At 62.1% G+C, this 21,968-nt stretch overlaps 2 protein-coding genes across 39 annotated transcripts; one reads left to right on the top strand and one right to left on the bottom strand.

Annotated features, from left to right (window-relative positions):
• Positions 1-1,289: 1,289 nt before the first annotated feature.
• LOC148051932 (uncharacterized) lies at positions 1,290-15,204 on the bottom strand. 36 transcript variants are annotated; one of them, XR_015699395.1, is made up of 8 exons: positions 14,209-14,416; positions 7,251-7,353; positions 3,247-3,295; positions 2,992-3,055; positions 2,884-2,902; positions 2,723-2,763; positions 2,600-2,637; positions 1,290-2,033 (listed from the first exon to the last, which is right to left on the bottom strand). XR_015699395.1 is itself a non-coding variant. In XM_087735014.1 (7 exons), the coding sequence occupies exons 1-6, from the start codon at positions 14,414-14,416 to the stop codon at positions 2,748-2,750; spliced, it is 459 nt and encodes a 152-aa protein (XP_087591140.1). In that variant the 3' UTR covers positions 1,290-2,637; positions 2,723-2,747. The 36 variants fall into 36 exon arrangements, 6 of the variants coding, with proteins under 6 accessions (XP_087591140.1, XP_087591142.1, XP_087591144.1 ...); XR_015699396.1 differs by having other exon boundaries at positions 1,290-1,706; XR_015699412.1 differs by lacking the exon at positions 14,209-14,416 and adding exons at positions 5,414-5,556; positions 5,808-6,236 and having other exon boundaries at positions 2,600-2,763; positions 3,261-3,295; positions 7,251-7,706.
• Positions 14,443-21,272, top strand: RABGGTA (Rab geranylgeranyltransferase subunit alpha). Of its 3 annotated transcripts, XM_087735011.1 has the most exons (17): positions 14,443-14,587; positions 15,108-15,209; positions 15,320-15,444; positions 16,054-16,220; positions 16,845-17,039; positions 17,181-17,264; positions 18,660-18,742; positions 18,855-18,956; positions 19,084-19,192; positions 19,275-19,326; positions 19,658-19,746; positions 19,883-19,971; positions 20,039-20,106; positions 20,143-20,161; positions 20,375-20,488; positions 20,568-20,655; positions 21,019-21,272. In XM_087735011.1, exons 1-17 carry the CDS (start codon positions 14,585-14,587, stop codon positions 21,165-21,167), a joined length of 1,638 nt encoding a protein of 545 aa, XP_087591137.1. In that variant the 5' UTR covers positions 14,443-14,584; the 3' UTR covers positions 21,168-21,272. The 3 variants fall into 3 exon arrangements, with proteins under 3 accessions (XP_087591137.1, XP_087591136.1, XP_087591138.1); XM_087735010.1 differs by having other exon boundaries at positions 20,039-20,161; XM_087735012.1 differs by lacking the exons at positions 20,039-20,106; positions 20,143-20,161.
• The last annotated feature ends 696 nt before the right edge of the window (positions 21,273-21,968 follow it).

Here is a 21,968-nt window from a genome sequence, read left to right as displayed (position 1 = left end):
GGCAGCCCCCTTTACAGCTGGAGCCCCTTCACACAGCAGGGCCAGCCCCATCCTCAGCCTCACTGGCCACACCTGGGGCTGCCCCAGACCCAGCTGGAGCCCATCAGCAATAGGGGCCATTGCCAAAGCCCCACAGCACATCACCCCCTCCCCTGCACCTGCCCGCACCCACCAGCTCTGCACCCAGGGGCTGCAAACACATCCAGGGGCACAGAGGAGGCAGGAAAGGTTTATTCATTAATGCACGTAAGAAATCTTGGCGGCGAGTTGGCTGCAAGGCTCAGTGCCCAAATGCAGGAGGAGAGAGGGAGAAAGGGAAAGAGAAAAGCAGGAGGAAGGACAGAGGGACATAGAGAAGAGATGTGAGACAGGAAGCCAGAAAATGGGATGCTACGAACAAGAGAGGTGTGGGGAGTGGGACAACTGTGCAGAGAGATGGAGGAATAAATAAGAGAGGGAGCAGGAGAGAAAGGCAGAAGGGACAAGCAGGACAAGATAGAGACAAGACAAGGGATGGGGAAAACAATCTAAAGTGATAGGGGAAAAGAAACATAGGCAAGAAATTAAAAAAATAGAAACAGCCCAATAGAGGTAGACATAGAAAGAAAATTCTCAAAAAGCAACAGGGTACAAGAAAGGTAGGCAAGAACTAACAAACAAATAGGGACAGGGAGCTAGAAAGAGGGAGATGTAGAAAGAAAGTGTAAAAAGTGACAGGGTAGAGGACAGAGAGGGAAGCATTAGTAATTAGAGACAGAGATGGAAGCATTAAGAATTAGAGACAGAGATGGATAGACGGAGATGTAGAAAGAAAATTTTGCAAGTGACAGCATACAAGAATCATACATGAGAATTAACATATAAGTACCTGGAGCTGCATAGGGGGAGATGTAGGAAGAAAATTTGAAGAGCAGCAGGATACAAGAAACACTGGCAAGAAATGAAAGAGGGAAAGGTAGCAAGAACATGTAAAAAGCAACTGAGTTTGAGAAACATGTGCAAGATTTTAATAAATAGGGAGAGGTAGAAAGAAATTTTCAAAAGTGATGGGGTACAAGAAACATAGGCCAGAATTAAAAATTAGGGACAGGGAGCCTCATAGAAGGCAACTCTGGTGGGTTGACCTCGGCTGGCCACCAGGTGCCCACCAAGCAGCTCTATCGCTCCCCCTCCTCAACAAGACAGGGGGACAAAGTACAACAAAAGAGCTTGTAGGTCAAGATAAGGACAAAGAGGCCACTCACCAATTACTGTCACAGGCAAAACAGACTCAACTTGGGGTAATTAATTCAATTTATTGTCAATCAAAATCAAGATTAGGATAATAAGAAATAAGAACAAATCTAAAAAGTGTCCCACTTTTTTTTTTCCTGGGCTCATCTTCACTCCTGACTTCCCTACATCCCACCCCTGAGCAATGCAGGGGGACAGGGAGCAGGGGTCACACTCGGTTCATCACACGTCATCTCTGCCGCTCCTTCCTCCTCGTGCTCTTCTGCTCCAGTGTGGGCTCCTCTCCACGGGGCCACAGGTGCTGCCAGCAGCCTGCTCCAGCGCAAGCTCTCCATGGGGTCACAGCTTCCTTCAGGCACATCCAGCTGTTGCGGCACGGGGTCCTCCATGGGCTGCGAGTGCATGTCTGCTCCACCGCGGACCTCCACGGGCGCCAGGAGGACGACCTGCCTCACCGTGGCCTTCACCACAGCCTGCAGGGGAATCTCTGCTCCGGTGCCTGGAGCACCTCCTCCCTCTCCTTCTTCACCGACCTTAGTGTCTGCAGGGCTGTTTCACACTCACGTTTTCTCTGTCACAGCTTCTGCACAGCATTTTTTACCCCTTCCATCCCAGGGGCACAACCAGCATTGCCGATGGGCTCAGCTTTGACCAGCGGCAGATCCATCTTGGAGCTGGAACTGGCTGTGCCCAGCGTGGGGGCAACTCCTGGTGTCTTCTCACAGAAGCCACCCCTGCAGCCGCTGCCCCACCCCAGCTACCAAAACCTTGCCATGTAAACTCAATCCAACAGCGACTGGCTACAGGGCAGAGAAGAGGGTTTGAAAAATAGGGAAAGGGAGCCACAGAAGGAGAGGCACGGGGGGTGGGAAGGAAATAGCGATGGGCTACAGGCCAGAGAGGAGGAAGCAACAGGGAACCAGCCTGAGAGGGATGGAGAAAAATCAAAGAATGGTGACGGGCCACAAGGCAGAGATGGAGGGTTTAAAATCGTGGAAAGTGAGGTGGACAGAGAGAAACTGAGAAATGCCAAAAAACCTTGATGAGCTGAAGGGCAGAGAGAGAGGAACTGAAAAATAGGGACATGGAGACAGACCGGGAGGGATGGGAATGGTGAAGTGCTAAAGGACAGATGGGGAGAAATTAAAAAAAATGGGATAGGAAGACATACAGATAGATGGAGAAAGACAAAAATAGCAATGGGCTGCAGGACAGAGAGGATGAAAAAGAGGGACAGGGAACAAGACAGAAGCACAAAGAGAAAAAGAAAACAGAGAGGTAGAACAGAGAAAGAGGGGAACTCATTGTCTTGGGGATACAGTAAGCTCAAAAGGGAACTGAAGCACAAGGGGTCACAGAAGCTCACCTCAGGGGCACCCCTGCGGCTGACGTTACTTGTGGCACCTAATACACCAAGAGACACAAAATCACCATTGCACTTGTAATAAATCACCAGTCCCATGCTCCTCCTCTCTGCTACCCAGCTCGCCTCAAACGCTCATCCAGTTCCAAAGTCAGCCTGCACAGAACCTGCAAAACCAAAGATAAAAGCTTCCCTGAGTTGCCACAGGATACTTTACTCTCAGATGCCAACTCAGCCAACAACCCCCTCAGCTCTTGGACTGCTCGTCAATGTGCTGCTTCACTCACCTGATGCTATGTGCACCACCTGCAAAAAATCAAAGCAAATAACACATGCTGAGATACTACCCAAAAAAAGAGCCTGCCCACACTGATTCCCATCCCCTGCTCCTTTACCTCGGCCAGGTGCCTGTGCTGCCTCTGCTGTTTTCAGGTTGCCGTGTTGAGGTGCGGGTACCGCCTGTAAAACCCAAACAACAAGGGATGCTTATAGCTTCACCAACAATCTGACACCTGAAAAGTAACTGCTACATCAGCCCACTAGTCATTGCTTACCATGCCCAAGTCAGCCCACACCCCACATGGCTCCACACCTTCAAAATAAAACAAAAACCCCAAACCATGACCTAGTCGTACAGCCACCAGTCACACCTTCCTCCGCTCACCTCTCCATCGCCCTGCATGGCTTGTCCCTCTGCATCTGCAAAAACAATAATATCAAACAAGTCACCCGGATGCCGAGTGATAGCTTAAGAATTCCAGTGGTCTTGTTCCCATTTAGCAATACCATCTAGAGCTCAAGTACAGCCTGCTATTAAAAGAAATATGTAACTCGAATATTAAGCCCTACATATACAAGCCTTAACACCTTTGAGATTCAATTTGCTCAACTAGCAGCACTCTAGCATTCAAGCTAAGTCTCCCAGACAGCTCCGATCATCCCCTCGGCACCTGCTGAATGCTATGGAAATTACTGTCCTCGCCTGCTGCCGATGGCTGCTTGCTCTGGAATAGGCTGTATGGCCTTTGCCAAAACAGTCTAGGCATATGTTGTGGTTTAACCCCAGCCGGCAACTAAGCACCACACAGCTGCTTGCTCACTCCCCCCGCCCCAGTGGGATGGGGGAGAGGATTGGAAGGGTGAAAGTCAGAAGACTTTGAGATAAGAACAGCTTAATAATTGAAGTAAAATGAATAGAACAGTATTAATAATAATAATACAATAATAATATACAAAGCAAGTGATACACTATATAATTGCTCACCACCTGCTGACCGATGCCCAGCACGTCCCCGAGCAGCGATCGCTGCCCCCTGGCCAACTCCCCCCAGTTTATATACTGAGCATGATATCATACGGTATGGCACAGCCCTTGGGCCAGTCTGGGTCAGCTGTCCTGGCTGTGCCCCCTCCCAGCTTCTCGTGCACCGGGCAGAGCATGGGAAGCTGAAAAGTCCTTAACTGGTGTAAGCACTACTTAGCAACAACTAAAACATCAGTGTGTTATCAACATTATTCTCATACTAAATCCAAAACACAGCACTATACCAGCTACTAGGAAGAAAAAAAATCAACTCTATCCCCGCTGAAACCAGGACACCATATTAACATCAAGCATACGCTCTTAGTGCTAATCTTCCCCTGACTCTACCATCGCTACGCCCCCAGGCAGAGCAGCTCCAGCCCAGACACGTACACACACAGACTGACACCGCACACAAACACTACGAACAACGTAACCCAGAGATCTAAGAAAACTCGGCAAGAGGAGTGAGTACTGGCCTGGAGATGCCATCGGGCGAGATCAATGGGGCCACAAGGAAGAACCTACGGCAGCCCCCCAAAAGTCGAATGCCATCGCCAGCGATAAAAAGATATGTCCATAACTGGGACAATGAATGTGTGAGAAGCCAGGCTTAAAGACCCAAGAACGTCAAGATGCAGGGAACAAGTCCCAGAAAAGAGCTCCAGGAAAACAGACCGCTCATGACCAGCGATGCTGACGCTGCCTTAATCACCACCACAATAAATTACCATCCATAAACTTCTGCTATGCGAAAGACTCGGGACAGATCCACGTGATAGACTTATAATGTGAGAAAGGAAGCACTCAGTTCGCATTATGCTGATGAGCCGAGGCTTGTGAGACCCCAGGTATTGCAATGTGCCTGCCAGACACAGAGAAGAATGGAGACATCAAGAGCTGAATAAGGTACGGTATGGGACACAAAAGACAAACTACAAAAAAAGTCCCAGAAAAGGGCTCCAGGCAAACAGACTGCTCTTGAGCAGCAATGCTGATGCTGTCTTAATCACCACTGCAAAAAGATGACCATCTGTAAACTTCTAATACGCGAGACGTGCAAGACAGATCCACGTGTTAGACTCAAAACATGAGAAAGGAAGCACTCGGTTAGCGTTACACTGATGAGCGGAGGCTTGCGAGACCCCCAATATTGCTACTGATGTGCCCACTAGGCACAGAGAACAGTGGAGACATGAAGACCTGAGTAAGGTATGGTATGAGACACAGAAGACAGACTACAAAGACTACACAGTAACACAGACACAGGCTGGACCTGCCCTGCCCGGCAGATGCTCATGTTTTACGGAAAGGACCTCACGCTCTCTCCATGCCCAAATGTGCCTGATCTCAAACCGCCTTCTCCACTACACTGATTTTAAAACCCCTGCCTGCCCCACCTGTGCTCCCCCCACCCAAACAACCACCCACACAAAGATAGCATCAGCCCCTCAACTTGTCTTTCAGAGGGCTGGGGGTCAGAGATCATCTTTTGCAAAGACCACATAGGCTACCTAGGATGTTCCTGCAATTGCCTGGATCATCTGCAAACATGGAGTACCATCACTCTTCTGCAATGACGCCCTCAGAAGTGCCATGGCATTCTGCTTGCTCCCAGCCTAACGCCAGATGTTGTGGCCAGCATCACCCGTGGCACCTAGAAAACCAGATATACGAAGCGATCGTTGTGCCTGGAAGCGGTCGCCCACTCACGAACAATTCTACACCTCAAAAATAACTGCTGCTATGGTTTGCTGTTCATTGCTCAACTTGCCCGACAAGCTCAGGGTGGACATTCTGCTTTGCACGTAGTTTTGTGAGTCACTTTATACCTTCAAAACAGAGCGTTAGCTAGTCGCATAGGCACCGACAGGGGCACGTTCCCTCTATCGCTGCGTGCCGACCTACCTTCTCACAACGCTCTGCTTGCCTCATCCCTTCGGTGTCCAGCTCCCTACTGTGCATCTGCAGTGACAACAATACAAAGTCAAACGGATGCTGACAAATACCTTCGCCAACAGTGAACCTTCCCCATTCTGACTTCTTCACTCCGCTAACCTTGTCGATTCACGCTTTGCACTCTGACCTGCCAGGCTGATGCAGCAACATCAGTGAGTTCAAGAAAAAAACCAAACAGTAATACCCCTACGCAGTATACACTCTTCCCTCTTCCCCAATAGCCACATCCAGGACTCGTCCTTTCCCCCAGCAGGCTAACACGGATCTGCTTGCCTCCCGTGCCACGCCTCTGGGGTCAGCGTCCATGTCAGGCGCCTGCTCGTATAGTCGGTCCTTCTCCGATGACGCAGGAACCATAACATTCGATGCCAGGCCCCCCTTGGGAAAGCGTGGAGAGGCACACAGATGTTGTATATTGCCTTCCAAAAGAGAGCCCACCATGCAAAGCAGACTAACAAATCCCTTTGACTGACTTATATACTCAGGCAACACAGGACCCCAAAACCACAAAACCCAAACGATCGACCTCGCTCCCCCGTCACAGCCCACAACGCCGTCTGCTCGCCTTTGTTTCATGCCTTGCTCGACTGTCCCGCTCAGCCCAGACCTATTACTTAAACTGCAAGAATGAGTCAATCCACCTGCCGACACACAAAAATTACAGTTACTGCCAGACGACTCAAATGTAGGCAGAGACCGAGAGGCCAGCTGCCAAAAGAGGTACCGGTAGCAAATGACCGCGGCTGCTGTAATGACAGAGTCTTCCTTTATGGATAAATAACTCCTAAATGACTCCATGAACTGCAGCACGGAGAACCCCTCGGTAGACAGCATGCTCACACGAGAGCACTGACATATACGGGACAGGAGACTGGGCTGCCCCGAGTTGCTTGCATCCACAATGCTACTATTAGATAACACTGCACTATAAAGCACACAAAGCGCACAGGGAGGCACTGGAGACCTCAGGGTTCTGGAGGCTATATTTTAATGTATCTCAGTGTACCCAATGCTTTCTGAGATGAGACTTGTCTGAAATCTGGCCCTGCACGTTGTGATGCGGAGGCCTGGACAATTTACACCGTGTCTCTCATGACTTTCCTCGTGCCTCCCATCGCCTGTGGAGAGGCAAAGCCGGAACAGACCTCAGCAAAACCTAAATCCAACTGCAAAACCCATCTGAGAAAGGCTGATGAACCCACCTCCCTTTCCCAACCATCCCCCAGTCCCAGAACTTTAGAAACCCCTTCTCTTCTCCTGAACTTTCAGGGAAAGAAGCCCACTCCTTCCTGATAGTTCCCGCCTTGTATTTGCACCCCTAAACCCCCCGCGTCAGCCGCTCCTTGGGGGCTGCTCTTCTGAGCTGTGCCCTGTTCTGTGAGCACCCCTTACCTTTCACCTTCCCGCAGACTCTGGGCTCTGCTACAGGCCCACAGAATAAGTGAAGTCCTGATGCTTATGATCTGTGAGGGGCCTACAGCAAACTGCAGAGGTTCTAGGGAAAACACGATACTCTGTCGGCAACTGGGAAAGGCGATGAGCTGTTCCGCACCCTGAAAGACACCATGCCTGATGTCCCTGCTGCTTTCTTGAGAAATGCTGAAACCCCGTGCGCAAACGCATACCAGATGCCCACCTTAACCCCTGCTAGATCATCTCACCATCAGCCCTATTGAGATGGTGTCAACAACTGCACAGTGTGCAGCGAACCTGGTGAAAGAAACAAGGTTCCATCTTCAATAAAATCAAGAAGTTCGGGAAAATACAAAGCACTTCAGGGAAAAAAACAAAACAGAACAAAACACATATTGTTAAACCATTTTGCCACCCCTGAACACCCAAAACAAAAGTACTGACCTGGAAAAAAAAAAATACCAACAAACTGCATGCCCATGTGCTTTCTACTATATATGCTGCTGAACCTTGACTGGTTGTGAAGCCCTTGCCTCAAAAAGACACCTCTCTGTCTCTAAATGTCAAAATACACCTGCCCAAAGAGCTGAAGCAACTCAAAAGCTACAATCGAATAAAAAAGCAGCAGAGAACCGACAGCAGAAAAGCCTAGACGCAAAATGAGCTCCCTGAACAGAGGCTGCGGCTCCTATGCCGCAGGGCTCGCCCACCGCCCTGCCCACATTCGCCTGGGAAAGGGCAGGGGCGAAAAACCAGAAGGCGTAAAGGCGGCCAAAAGAAGAGCAGGGAGTTTGCTCATCTGCCTTAAATTTAGAGCGTGTAAAACACTAAACGGTGGAAGCAACCCCTACTGCAAACAAGGATGGCACAGCTGGTGCAGGCCGGCGCAGAAGAGGCGACGCAGCCGGCCGTCTCCATGGGCGGGGCCTGTCGCTAGGGGTGGTGCCCTTTCCCTGCGGGGCGGTCTCCATGGGCGGTGCCTGTCGCTAGGGGTGGTGCCCTTTCCCTGTGGGGCCGTCTCCATGGGCGGGGCCTGTCGCTAGGGGTGGTGCCCTTTCCCTGTGGGGCCGTCTCTATGGGCGGGGCCTGTCGCTAGGGGTGGTGCCGTTCCCGTGCCGGGCCGTCTCCATGGGCGGGGCCTGTCGCTAGGGGTGGTGCCCTTTCCCTGCGGGGCGGTCTCTATGGGCGGTGCCTGTCGCTAGGGGTGGTGCCCTTTCCCTGTGGGGCCGTCTCCATGGGCGGGGCCTGTCGCTAGGGGTGGTGCCCTTTCCCTGCGGGGCGGTCTCTATGGGCGGGGCCTGTCGCTAGGGGTGGTGCCCTTTCCCTGTGGGGCCGTCTCTATGGGCGGTGCCTGTCGCTAGGGGTGGTGCCCTTTCCTGTGGGGCCGTCTCCATGGGCGGGGCCTGTCGCTAGGGGTGGTGCCCTTTCCCTGTGGGGCCGTCTCCATGGGCGGTGCCTGTCGCTAGGGGTGGTGCCCTTTCCCTGCGGGGCGGTCTCTATGGGCGGGGCCTGTCGCTAGGGGTGGTGCCCTTTCCCTGTGGGGCCGTCTCCATGGGCGGGGCCTGTCGCTAGGGGTGGTGCCCTTTCCCTGTGGGGCCGTCTCTATGGGCGGGGCCTGTCGCTAGGGGTGGTGCCCTTTCCCTGTGGGGCCGTCTCTATGGGCGGGGCCTGTCGCTAGGGGTGGTGCCCTTTCCCTGTGGGGCCGTCTCTATGGGCGGGGCCTGTCGCTAGGGGTGGTGCCCTTTCCCTGTGGGGCCGTCTCTATGGGCGGTGCCTGTTGCTAGGGGTGGTGCCCTTTCCCTGCGGGGCGGTCTCTATGGGCGGGGCCTGTCGCTAGGGGTGGTGCCCTTTCCCTGTGGGGCCGTCTCCATGGGCGGGGCCTGTCGCTAGGGGTGGTGCCCTTTCCCTGCGGGGCGGTCTCTATGGGCGGGGCCTGTCGCTAGGGGTGGTGCCCTTTCCCTGTGGGGCCGTCTCTATGGGCGGGGCCTGTCGCTAGGGGTGGTGCCCTTTCCCTGTGGGGCCGTCTCTATGGGCGGGGCCTGTCGCTAGGGGTGGTGCCCTTTCCCTGTGGGGCCGTCTCTATGGGCGGGGCCTGTCGCTAGGGGTGGTGCCCTTTCCCTGTGGGGCCGTCTCTATGGGCGGTGCCTGTCGCTAGGGGTGGTGCCCTTTCCCTGCGGGGCGGTCTCTATGGGCGGGGCCTGTCGCTAGGGGTGGTGCCCTTTCCCTGTGGGGCCGTCTCCATGGGCGGGGCCTGTCGCTAGGGGTGGTGCCCTTTCCCTGTGGGGCCGTCTCTATGGGCGGGGCCTGTCGCTAGGGGTGGTGCCGTTCCCGTGCCGGGCCGTCTCCATGGGCGGGGCCTGTCGCTAGGGGTGGTGCCGTTCCCCTGCTGGGCGGGGATATAAATAATTTTTTTAAAAACAGGAAAGCGAACAAAATTTGGCAGAGAAAGAACATTTAAAGAGCAGACGGGAATTAGGGAAATAAAGGTAAATAATTGAAAAATAGGGACAGCAAACTCAGAGAAGGATAAACCCTAGACTAAGCCCCAGCCCCAGCCCCTAGCGACAGGCCCCGCCCCTGGCGACGGCCCGGCCTGGCCCCGGGGCCCGGGCCCGGCCCCTGGCTCCGGCCCCGGCCCCTAGCGACAGGCCCCGCCCCTGGCTGGGGCTGGGGTTAGGGTTAGGGTTAGGGTTAGGGTTAGGGTTAGGGTTAGGGTTTAGGGTTAGGGTTAGGGTTAGGGTTAGGGTTAGGGTTAGGGTTAGGGTTAGGGTTAGGGTTAGGGTTAGGGCCTGTCGGTAGGGGCCAGGGCCGGGGCCCCGGGGCCAGGCCGGGCCGTCGCCAGGGGCGGGGCCTGTTGCTAGGGGGTGGGGCCGGAGCCGGGGCCCGGGGCCCAGGCCCCGGGGCCAGGCCGGGCCGTTGCCAGGGGCGGGGCCTGTCGCTAGGGGCCGGGGTTAGGGTTAGGGTTAGGTTAGTCCCAGTAAGGTACTGGGAGCAGCTCTGGGGCACCAGTAAGGGACTGGGAGCAGCTCTGGGGCACCAGTATGGCACTGGGAGCGGCTCTGAGGTGCCAGTAAGGCACTGGGAGCAGCTCTGGTGCACCAGTATGGCACTGGGAGCCTTTCAATAGTGCCAGTAAGGGACTGGGAGCGGCTCTGGGGCACCAGTAAGGGACTGGGAGCCGCTCTGGGGCACCAGTAAGGGACTGGGAGCCTTTTGAGGGCACCAGTGAGGGACTGGGAGCAGCTCTGAGGCACCAGTAAGGCACTGGGGGCAGCTCTAGGGCACCAGTAAGGCACTGGGAGCAGATGTGGGGCACCGGTATGGCACTGGGAGGCTTTCAAGGGTGCCAGTAAGGGACTGGGAGTAACTCTGAGGCACCAGTATGGCACTGGGAGCAGCTCTGGAGCACCAGTATGGCACTGGAAGCCTTTTGAGGGTGCCAGTAAGGCACTGGGAGCAGTTCTGAGGCACCACTAAGGCACTGGGAGCAGATCTGTGGTACCAGTAAGGCACCGGGAGCATCTCTGGGGCACCAGTATGGCACTGGGAGCAGCTCCGGGGCACCAGTAAGGGACTGGGAGCCTTTTGAGGGCACCAGTGAGGGACTGGGAGCAGCTCTGAGGCACCAGTAAGGCACCAGGAGCAGATCTGGGGCACCAGTAAGGCACTGGGAGCCGCTCTAGGGCACCAGTAAGGGACTGGGAGCAGCTCTGGAGCACCAGTAAGGGACCGGGAGCAGCTCTGAGGCACCAGTAAGGCACTGGGAGCAGATGTGGGGCACCAGTATGACACTGGGAGCCTTTCAAGGGTGCCAGTAAGGGACTGGGAGTGGCTCTGGGGCACCAGTATGGCACTGGGAGCATCTCTAGGGCACCAGTAAGGGACTGGGAGCCGCTCTGGAGCACCAGTATGGCACTGGGAGCCTTTCAAGAGTGCCAGTAAGGGACTGGGAGCGGCTCGGAGGCACCAGTAAGGCACTGGGAGTGGCTCTGGGGCACCAGTAAGGTACTGGGAGCAGCTCTGGGGCACCAGTAAGGCACCGGGAGCAGCTCTGAGGCACCAGTAAGTGACTGGGAGCAGATGTGGGGCACCAGTATGACACTGGGAGCAGCTCCGGGGCACCAGTAAGGCACTGGGGGCAGCTCTGGGGCACCAGTAAGGCACTGGGAGCATCTCTAGGGCACCAGTAAGGGACTGGGAGCCGCTCTGGGGCACCAGTATGGCACTGGGAGGCTTTCAAGGGTGCCAGTAAGGCACTGGGAGCAGCTCTGGTGCACCAGTATGGCACTGGGAGCCTTTCAATAGTGCCAGTAAGGGACTGGGAGCAGCTCTGGGGCACCAGTAAGGGACTGGGAGCCGCTCTGGGGCACCAGTATGGCACTGGGAGCCTTTTGAGGGTGCCAGTAAGGCACTGGGAGCAGCTCTGGTGCACCAGTAATGCACCGGGAGCAGATCTGGGGCACCAGTAAGGCACTGGGGGCAGCTCTGGGGCACCAGTAAGGGACTGGGAGCAGATCTGTGGCACCAGTAAGGGACCAGGAGCAGCTCTGAGGCACCAGGAAGGCACTGGGAGCAGATCTGGGGCACCAGTATGGCACTGGGAGCAGCTCCGGGGCACCAGTAAGGCACTGGGGGCAGCTCTGGGGCACCAGTAAGGCACTGGGGGCAGATGTGGGGCACCAGTATGACACTGGGAGCCTTTCAAGGGTGCCAGTAAGGGACTGGGAGTGGCTCTGGGGCACCAGTATGGCACTGGGAGCGTCTCTAGGGCACCAGTAAGGGACTGGGAGCAGCTCTGGAGCACCAGTATGGCACTGGGAGCCTTTCAAGGGTGCCAGTAAGGCACTGGGAGCAGCTCTGGTGCACCAGTATGGCACTGGGAGCCTTTCAAGAGTGCCAGTAAGGGACTGGGAGCGGCTCTGAGGCACCAGTAAGGCACTGGGAGTGGCTCTGGGGCACCAGTAAGGGACTGGGAGCAGCTCTGGGGCACCAGTAAGGGACTGGGAGCAGCTCTGAGGCACCAGTAAGGGACTGGGAGCAGCTCTGAGGCACCAGTAAGGCACTGGGAGCCTTTCAAGAGTACCAGTAAGGGACTGGGAGCGGCTCTGGGGCACCAGTATGGCATCGGGAGCAGCTCTGAGGCACCAGTAAGGCACCAGGAGCAGCTCTGGGGCACCAGTAAGGCACCAGGAGCAGCTCTGGGGCACCAGTAAGGCACCAGGAGCAGCTCTGGGGCACCAGTAAGGGACCGGGAGCAGCTCTGGGGCACCAGTAAGGGACCAGGAGCATCTCTGAGGCACCAGTAAGGCACTGAGATCCTTTTGAGGGTGCCAGTAAGGGACTGGGAGCGGATCTGGGGCACCAATAAGGGACTGGGAGCAGCTCTGGCGCACCAGTATGGCACTGGGAGCCTTTCAAGGGTGCCAGTAAAGGCCCTGGGAGCAGCTCTGGGGCACCAGTAAGGGACCGGGAGCAGCTCTGGGGCACCAGTAAGGCACTGGGAGCAGCTCCAGGGCACGAGTAAGGCACTGGGAGCAGCTCCAGGGCACGAGTAAGGCACTGGGAGCAGCTCTGAGGCACCAGTGAGGGACTGGGAGCCTTTCAAGGGTGCCAGTAAGGGACTGGGAGCGGCTCTGCAGCACCAGTAAGGCACCGGGAGCAGCTCTGGGGCACCAGTGAGGGACTGGGAGCCTTTCAAGGGTGCCAGTAAGGCACCGGGAGCGGCTCTGAGGCGCCAGTAAGGGACCGGGAGCAGCTCTGGGGCACCAGTAAGGCACTGGGAGCGGCTCTGAGGTGCCAGTAAGGCACCGGGAGCAGCTCTGGGGCACCAGTATGGCACTGGGAGCCTTTCAATGGTGCCAGTAAGGGACCAGGAGACTTTCAAGGGTGCCAGTAAGGCACCGGGAGCAGCTCCAGGGCACCAGTATAGGCACTTCTGCCCGCAGGCCAGGGCCTCACACGGCTCCACGCGCAGGGAGGGCGACCCAGTATATTATAACTCACAGCATATTTTAACGTCCCTTAACGCAGCCGTTGCTTTCCGAGATGGGGCTTGTGCGACATTCGGCCCTGCGTGTTGCGACGCGGAGGCCTGGACAGTGTACGCTGCGTTTCTCGTGACTTTTGTCGTACCTCCCGTCGCCCCGTGGAGAGGCTGAAAGGGAAAAACGAGGCAGAACGAGCTCCCTGAGGAGAGCCTGTGCGTTCAGCCGGGAAAGGGGACGGGCGGACCACCGGACGGTGTAGAGGCGGCCGCAGGAGCGGCAGGGAGTTTGCTCATCGGCCTTAAGCTCAGAGAGTGCAAAGCGCTGAACAGAGAAAGCAACCCGTACTGGAAATGGGGACGCCACAGCCAGCGAAGGGCAGCGGCGGGGGGCCGACGCAGTAAATTATAATAGACCCCAAAATGCCCTCAGGAAGCCCCCAAAACCCTCAGGAAGCCCTAACTCCCCCTCAGGGAACCCCAAACCCCCTCAAAATCCCTCTAGATCCGCTTACGGACCCCCCCAAAGCCCCTCATGATGCTGCAGCGTATGTTCACAGAGCCCCGAAACCCCTCAGGGCACCCCCAAATCCGCTCACAGCCCCCAAAACCCACTCAGGGACCCCCAGCTCCCATCAAGATCCCACCAAATCCCCTCAGGGACCACCAAAATGCGCTCAAAATCCCTCTAGATCCCCTCACAGACTCCCCCCCCCCCCCCCAAACCCCTCACGATGCTGCAATATAGGTTCACAGACCCCAAAACTTCTCAGGGCACCCCCGAATCTGCTCACAGACCCCAAAACCCACCCAGGAACCCCCAAAATCCCCTCAAAATCCCTCTAGATCCACTGACAGACCCCTCCAAACCCCCGTGATGCTGCAACAGACGTTCCCTAGGGGCTCAAACAGCCCCCAGAACCTCTCAGCACGCCCCCAGATCTGCTCACAGACCCTCGCAACACTTCAGGGAACCCCAGCCGCAGCGCCACGGCGGCGGAGACCGCCGCCTTCCCAGGATGCACCGCGCGGGAGGGCGGGAAGGCCGGGCTGACCCCCGCCGGCCGCCGTACAGCGCCTGCGCGGCTTGGCCCCCGCCGGCCGCCGTAGGGTGGGAGGAGGAAAGATGGCGGCGCCCTGCTGCCTCTTTGTATCCCAGCATGCCCCTCGGCCCTGCCCTCTCCCGGCGGCCCTTGCGCCGCCCCGGACCCTCCCGCCGCCTCCGGCTCCGGTTTGTTCCCGCTCGTCCGTTAACGGCGGCCGGGCCGGGGGTCCCTGACTGCCGCTCTCCCCCGCAGCTGCCGGACCCCCCCCCCCCCGAACCGTCGCCATGGTGAGGGAGCCCCCCCCCGATCCCACAATCCCTCGGGGCAGACACCCACCCCCCACCCCCCCGGGATGGACCCCCACTGCCCCATGATGCACTGCGGCACCGCTCCCAGTCCCCCCCAGAGCCTCCCAGTCACCCTCCAGTGACTCTCAGTGCCCCCGGGTCCCTCCCAGTCTCTCCCAGTGCTCTCCCAGCCCCTCCCAGAGCCTCCCAGTCACCCTCCAGTGACTCTCAGTGCCCCCGGGTCCCTCCCAGTGCTCTCCCAGTCTCTCCCAGTGCTCTCCCAGTCACCCTCCAGTGACTCTCAGTGCCCCCGGGTCCCTCCCAGTGCTCTCCCAGTCCCTCCCAGTGCTCTCCCAGCCCCTCCCAGAGCCTCCCAGTCACCCTCCAGTGACTCTCGGTGCCCCCCAGTCAACCCCCAGTGCCCCCCAGTTTCTCCCACTGCTTTCCCGGTCCATCCCAGTCCCCCCCAGTTCCTCCCAGTCCCCCCCAGTGACCCCCAGTGCCCCACAATGCCTTGCAGCACGGCCGCCTGAAGGTCCGCCCCCCGGACGCCGCCCGCCGCCGGCAGCGGGAGGAGAAGCTCCGCCTCTACCGCTCAGCCATGGCCACCCTGCTGGAGAAGGTGACCTCTGACCCCTGACCTCTGACCCCTCCCCTGGGTGGGACACGCCCCTGCGGGTGTTGCTGACCCCTGACCCCGCGCTGACCCCTGCCCCTTGACCTCCGTCCCAGCGGGAGCGGGGGGAGCTGGACGCAGAGGTGCTGGCACTGACGGGCGCCGTCCTGGCGGCCAACCCCGACGTGGGAACCTGCTGGAACCTGCGGCGCGGCGCCCTGCCCCCTGAGCCCGCCGACTGGTCGGACTGGGGGCGCTGGGGGGCACTGGGAGGCTGCTGGGGGGGATCTGGGGGCACAGGGATGTACTGGGAGGTGATTCGTGGGCACTGGGGGGCACTGGGAGGCTGCTGGGGGGATTTGTGGGCACGGGGATGTACTGGGAGGTGATTCGTGGGCACGGGGATGTACTGGGAGGTGATTCGTGGGCACTGGGGGGTACTGGGAGGTGATTAGTGGGTACTGGGGGGTACTGGGAGGTGATTAGTGGGTACTGGGGGGCACTGGGAGGCTGCTGGGGGGATTTGTGGGCACGGGGATGTACTGGGAGGTGATTAGTGGGCACTGGGGGGCACTGGGAGGCTGCTGGGGGGGGGATTTGTGGGCACGGGGATGTACTGGGAGGTGATTAGTGGGTACTGGGGGGTACTGGGAGGTGATTAGTGGGTACTGGGGGGCACTGGGAGGTTACTGGGAGGGGATTTGTGGGCACTGGGGAGCACTGGGAGCTTCTGGGAGCGGAGTTGCAGGCACTGGGAGACACTGGGGCAGGGTTTATGGGCACCGGGAGGTTGCTGGGGGGGCACTGGGCGGAACTGGGCTTTACTGGGTTGCCACTGGGGTCCCCGCAGGGTGCCGGGGGAGCTGTCCTTCGTCGGGGGGTGCCTGGGGGTGAACCCCAAGTCCTACGGGGCCTGGCACCACCGGGGCTGGGTGCTGCGCCGCGCCCCCACGGCCCCCCCGGCCTCCGCCGAGCGCGCCTTCTGCGATCGCCTGCTGGCCGCCGACCCCCGCAACTGTGAGCGTGTGCTGGGCCATACTGGGGGGCACCGGGGGGGGTCGAGGGGGGCTTTCGGGGGGCCTGGGGGAGTTATGGCGCACTGGGGGGGCTTTAAAGCCCGAATCTGCATTTCAGAGGGTGCTGTTTTATACTGGTTTGTACTGGTTTGGGACGGGAGAAAGCATAGAGACACTAGTTTGTACTGGGATGCGCTGGGAGGAGGACTTGGGGGCTGCTGGGCCACGCTGGGAGGGTGTAGGAGCTTCTGGGCTGACTGGTCTGTGCTGGGAGGGGACTGGGGGCTGCTGGGCTGTACTGGGAGGGAGTTTTGGGGGTGCTGAGCTGTAGTGGCTCAAAGCTAGAGCTAACCTGGGGGTTGCTGGGCTTACCAGTTTGTATTGGGAACTGGTGGGAGGGGGCCTGGGGGGTCTTGGGACCTACTGGGAGAGACTTTTGGGGGTGCGGGGCTCACTGTTTCAAGGTGGGAGCTGGTGGAAAGAAGTCTGGGGGGTCTTAAGCCACGCTAGGAGTGGGTTTTGGGGTGACAAGGGTTGCTGGTTTATACTGGAAGTTACTGGAATGGGGCGAAGGGGCTCTGGGGGGGGGCACCGGCGCCCACTGCTCCTTACTGGCGGCCCCCAGTCCACGCCTGGGAGCACCGTCGGGCGCTGGCGGCCGAGGAGGACCCCGAGGCCGAGCTGGCTTTCACCGGGACCCTGCTCAGCCGCGACTTCTCCAACTTCTCCGCCTGGCACCACCGGGGCCGGCTGCTGGCGCCTGCCCGGACGCCGGGGTCCCCCGGGAGCGGGGCGCTGCCACCCCACCGCCTCCAGACAGGTGAGTCCCCGACACCCCCAGGTCCCAAAAGCACCGGGGTCGTCCCCCCCCCGAATGCCAGGGTCCTCCCTGGGTGCTGGGGTTCTCCCGGACACCGGGGTCCCCTCGCTGACCCCCCCTTTTGGCTCCTTTCCCCCGCAGAGCTGGAGCTGGTGCAGAACGCCGTCTTCACCGACCCCAACGACCAGAGCGCCTGGGTCTACCTGCGCTGCATCCTCTCCCGCGGTACGCCTGGGTCCCCTCCCCGACGCCTGGGTCCCCTCCCCGACGCCTGGGTCCCCCCCGGACGCCTGGGTCCCCTCCCCGACGCCTGGGTCCCCCCCGGACGCCTGGGTCCCCCCCGGAAGCCTGGGTCCCCTCCCCGACGCCTGGGTCCCCTCCCCGACGCCTGGGTCCCCCCCGGACGCCTGGGTCCCCTCCCCGACGCCTGGGTCCCCTCCCCGACGCCTGGGTCCCCCCCGGACGCCTGGGTCCCCTCCCCGACGCCTGGGTCCCCCCCGGACGCCTGGGTCCCCTCCCCGACGCCTGGGTCCCCTCCCCGACGCCTGGGTCCCCCCCGGACGCCTGGGTCCCCTCCCCGACGCCTGGGTCCCCTCCCCGATGCCTGGGTCCCCTCCCCGATGCCTGGGTCCCCCCCGGACGCCTGGGTCCCCTCCCCGACGCCTGGGTCCCCCCCGGACGCCTGGGTCCCTCCCGGACGCCTGGGTCCCCCCCGGACGCCTGGGTCCCCTCCCCGACGCCTGGGTCCCCTCCCCGACGCCTGGGTCCCCCCCAGACGCCTGGGTCCCCTCCCCGACGCCTGGGTCCCCCCCGGACGCCTGGGTCCCTCCCGGACGCCTGGGTCCCCTCCCCGACGCCTGGGTCCCCTCCCCGATGCCTGGGTCCCCCCCGGACGCCTGGGTCCCCCCCGGAAGCCTGGGTCCCCTCCCCGACGCCTGGGTCCCCTCCCCGACGCCTGGGTCCCCCCCGGACGCCTGGGTCCCCCCCGGACGCCTGGGTCCCCTCCCCGATGCCTGGGTCCCCTCCCCGATGCCTGGGTCCCCCCCGGACGCCTGGGTCCCCTCCCCGACGCCTGGGTCCCCCCCAGACGCCTGGGTCCCCTCCCCGACGCCTGGGTCCCCTCCCCGACGCCTGGGTCCCCCCCGGACGCCTGGGTCCCCTCCCCGACGCCTGGGTCCCCTCCCCGATGCCTGGGTCCCCCCCGGACGCCTGGGTCCCCTCCCCGACGCCTGGGTCCCCCCCAGACGCCTGGGTCCCCTCCCCGACGCCTGGGTCCCCTCCCCGACGCCTGGGTCCCCCCCGGACGCCTGGGTCCCCTCCCCGACGCCTGGGTCCCCTCCCCGATGCCTGGGTCCCCCCCGGACGCCTGGGTCCCCTCCCCGACGCCTGGGTCCCCCCCGGACGCCTGGGTCCCCTCCCCGATGCCTGGGTCCCCCCCGGACGCCTGGGTCCCCTCCCCGACGCCTGGGTCCCCTCCCCGACGCCTGGGTCCCCCCCGGACGCCTGGGTCCCCTCCCCGATGCCTGGGTCCCCCCCGGACGCCTGGGTCCCCTCCCCGACGCCTGGGTCCCCTCCCCGATGCCTGGGTCCCCTCCCCGACGCCTGGGTCCCCCTCCGCAGCCTCCCCCCCGCCGAGGATCCTCTGCCTCTACGTCAACCGGGAGGACGCGACGCTGGCCGTGACCTTCTCCCGCCCCGTCATGGTGAGCCCGGACGCCTGGGTCCCCTCCCCGGACACCTGGGTCCCCTCCCGGACGCCTGGGTCCCCCCCGGACGCCCGGGTCCCCCCTGACCCCAGATTCCTGGGTCCCGCAGGTGGGGACGAAGAGCTCGGCGCTGACAGCGACGGTGGACGGCTCCGCCCTGGAAGGGGCGTGGCGTTCGGGGGAGGGGCGGCCACGCCCCAGCCACACCTGGGTATCCGCCCGGACACCGGGGTGGCCCCTGGGGCGGGGGAGGGGGGATGCCCCCGGGCGCCGGGGTCCCCTTGGGGAGGGGGAGGGGGCGCCTCCCGGACGCCTGGGTTCCTTGACGGAGGCGGCAGCTCTGCGACCTCCCCCCCGGCCCGGCCCCGCCCCCCACCCGGCCCCGCCTCCACTTCCGTGTCACCTGGGAGCCCGACCCCGCCCACCGGGAGGTGACGCTCCCCGCAGGTAAGGCGCCACGCCTCCTTTTCCCCCGTGAGACACGCCCCTTTAAGCCGCGCCGTTCTCTAACCCCGCCCTTTCCTCCCAGATGAGAACGAGGCCTGGTGGCAGGAGCCAATCGTAGCCCGGGAGCTCTTCTGGTAAGCCACGCCCCCACCGCCTTAAGCCCCACCCCTTTCCCCTAAGCCTCACCCCGCCCCCTTAAGGCCCCACCCCTCTCCCCCAGCCACACCCCCACCAGCCCCGCTCCCTTTAAGCATCGCTCTTGCAATGAGGCGCTGGCCACGCCCCCTTCAGGCAGCAGGCCCTTCCCCTCCAGCCAAGCCCCGCCCGCCCCCTGGGGCCACGCCCCCTCGGTTAAGCCCCACCCCCTGGGCAACCTCACCCCGTCGTCCCTCCCCTTGCGGCTGGGGGCCGAGCCCCGCCCCGCCGGGGGCAGGACCCGCCCCCTGCCGCATGCCCCGCCCCCAGGCCGGAGGTGGGCGTGGCCGAGGCGGCGGTGCTGGCGGGGCAGGTGGAGACGTGCCGGCAGCTGCTGGAGCTGGAGCCCCGCAGCCGGGGTGAGCCCCCCGTCCCCCCGAAACCTGGGCGCCGGGGGCCCTCCCTGGGCGCCGGGGTGCCCCCCCCCGGGCACTGGGGTCCCCCCCCGGGGTCCCCCCTGGGCGCCGGCCCCCCCTGACCCCTGGGTGCGGGCAGGCTGCCTGCTGACCCTGGTGCTGCTGCTGTCGGCCCTGGACCCGCTGGCCCACGAGGAGGAGACGCGGCGCTGCCTGCGGGACCTCCAGGTGGGCGGGGCGGGGCGGGGGCGGGGCTCAGGGAGGCAGGCGTGGACTGACGCGGCCCCGCCCCCAGGAGGCGGACCCGCTGCGGAGCGGCTTCGTGGCCGACGTGGCCTCGCGGGCCGAGGCGGCGCTGGGGGTGCTGCGGCAGGAGGCGGGGCCTGATGGGGCCATCAGGCTCCGCCTCCCCGGGAAGGTAGGGGCGGGGCCTGATGGGGCGGGGTTGTGGGGGCGGGGTCTCAAAGCGGGTGGGGCAGAGTGGGCGGGGCGGTGGGGGGTGGGAGGGGCGGGGTAGGGGCACGAGGAGGTGGGGCCAAGGTAAGCAGGCTGGGAGGGGCTTGGGGCGGGGTCTCTAGGGGCAGGGCCTATGGCAGCGGCCCCACCCCCGTCTCTCTGGCCCCGCCCACAGGCGCTGACGTCGCTGCCGCTGCTGGAGCAGATGGTGCTGGTGACCCACCTGCAGCTGGCCGGGAACCGCCTGGGGGGGCTGCCCCCCGCCCTGGGGGGGCTGCGGCGCCTGCTGGTGGGGGCCGGGCGGGGGGGGGAGGGGCGGCGCTCGGGGGGGGCCCCGGGCGCCAGGGTCACCCCCCCCTCCCCCGCAGGTGCTGGACCTGTCGCACAACGGGGTCACGACCCTGCGGGGGCTCCCGCCCCTCCCCCGCCTGGAGGAGCTGCGTCTGGACGGCAACCGTATCCGGGGGGGCGGGGCTTGTGGGGGCGGGGCTTCGGGGTAGTGGGTGGGGCTTGGGGCTGGGGGTGGGGTTGAATGGGGTGGGGGCTGATGGGAGGGGCACAAAGGGTGGGGCTGGTGGGTGGGGTTTGGGTGGGTGGGCGGGGCTTAACAGGGTGGAGCAGGGCTGAATGGGGCAGGGCTTGTTTGGGGGTGGGGCTGGGGTGTATGGGGAGGAGCTTATTGGGACCAATGAGGGTGGGGCCTGCAGGGGTGGAGCTTAGGAGAGAGGCAGGGCATGAGGGTGGGAGGGGCTTCATTGGGTGGGGTCACGGTGGGCAGGGCTTCTTTGGGCATGTCCTCCTTGACACCGCCCCTTCCAGCCATAAGCCACGCCTCTGCCCTGGCGCCATTGGCTGCCTGCCCCCGGCTGACTCGCCTGCGATTGGCCGAGACGCCCCTGGCCAGCGCACCCGGGGTCGCCGCCCACCTGGCCCAGCTCCTCCCCCGCGTCGATGTCGCCCTCGCCTGATTGGCTGGTGCCTGGAGCTCCACCCACCTGCCCTGCTGCTGTCGACGCCCCCTTCGTGGCTCGGCCCCGCCTCTTAAAGGGGCCTCTAATAAAGTGGTGTCATGAGGGCGGGGCTGATGAGCGGGGGAGCCGGGCGGGGGGGGGGCCCAGGCATCCGGCTCTCCCAGTCCCTCCCAGTTCCTCTTCCCCGCCACCAGTTGCTTCATCGGGGCCACACCCGAACCGCCGCCCTCTTGCGCCATCGCGGGTGGGTCCTGGCGTCCGGGAGGGACCATGGCGTCCGGGCACGTCCTGGGCGCCGCGAGCCGCGGCCGAGGCGCGCGGGGCCTCCCTCTTTCGGGGGAAGCGGGGCGGGGCAGCGGCAGGACCCGCTCGGCTGCGTCACCTGGCCCCGCGGCGGCCCTGCCAAATACTGAGCCGGCCCTGCCCCGCAGCCCCCCCCCCCCCCTTGCCAAATAGAGAGCCGCCCCGGAGGTGGCCCCCGGCCAAACAGGGGGCTGCGCCTGCCAAATAGTGAGTCCTCCTCCCGGCCCCGGGGCAGCCCCGCCCCTAGCGCCCCCTTGCCAAATAGTGAGCCTGCAGCCCTGCCCCAACTTCACCTGCCGGTGACCCCAGCTCCCTGCCCCCCAGGGAGCCCTGCCACATAGTGAGCCATTGCCCTGCCTTGGGACCCCCTGCCACATAGTGAGCCATTGCCCTGCCCCAGGGACCCCCCCTGCCACATAGTGAGCCATTGCCCTGCCTCAGGGACCCCCCCCGCCACATAGTGAGCCATTGCCCCGCCTTGGGACCCCCCCTGCC

This window comes from Nipponia nippon, unplaced genomic scaffold (genome assembly GCF_047370975.1).
Source record: "Nipponia nippon isolate SJK-2023a ecotype South Korea unplaced genomic scaffold, ASM4737097v1 scaffold_51, whole genome shotgun sequence".
NCBI classification, from domain to species: Eukaryota; Metazoa; Chordata; class Aves; order Pelecaniformes; family Threskiornithidae; genus Nipponia; species Nipponia nippon.
This window is presented reverse-complemented; position numbering and strand designations above follow the sequence as displayed.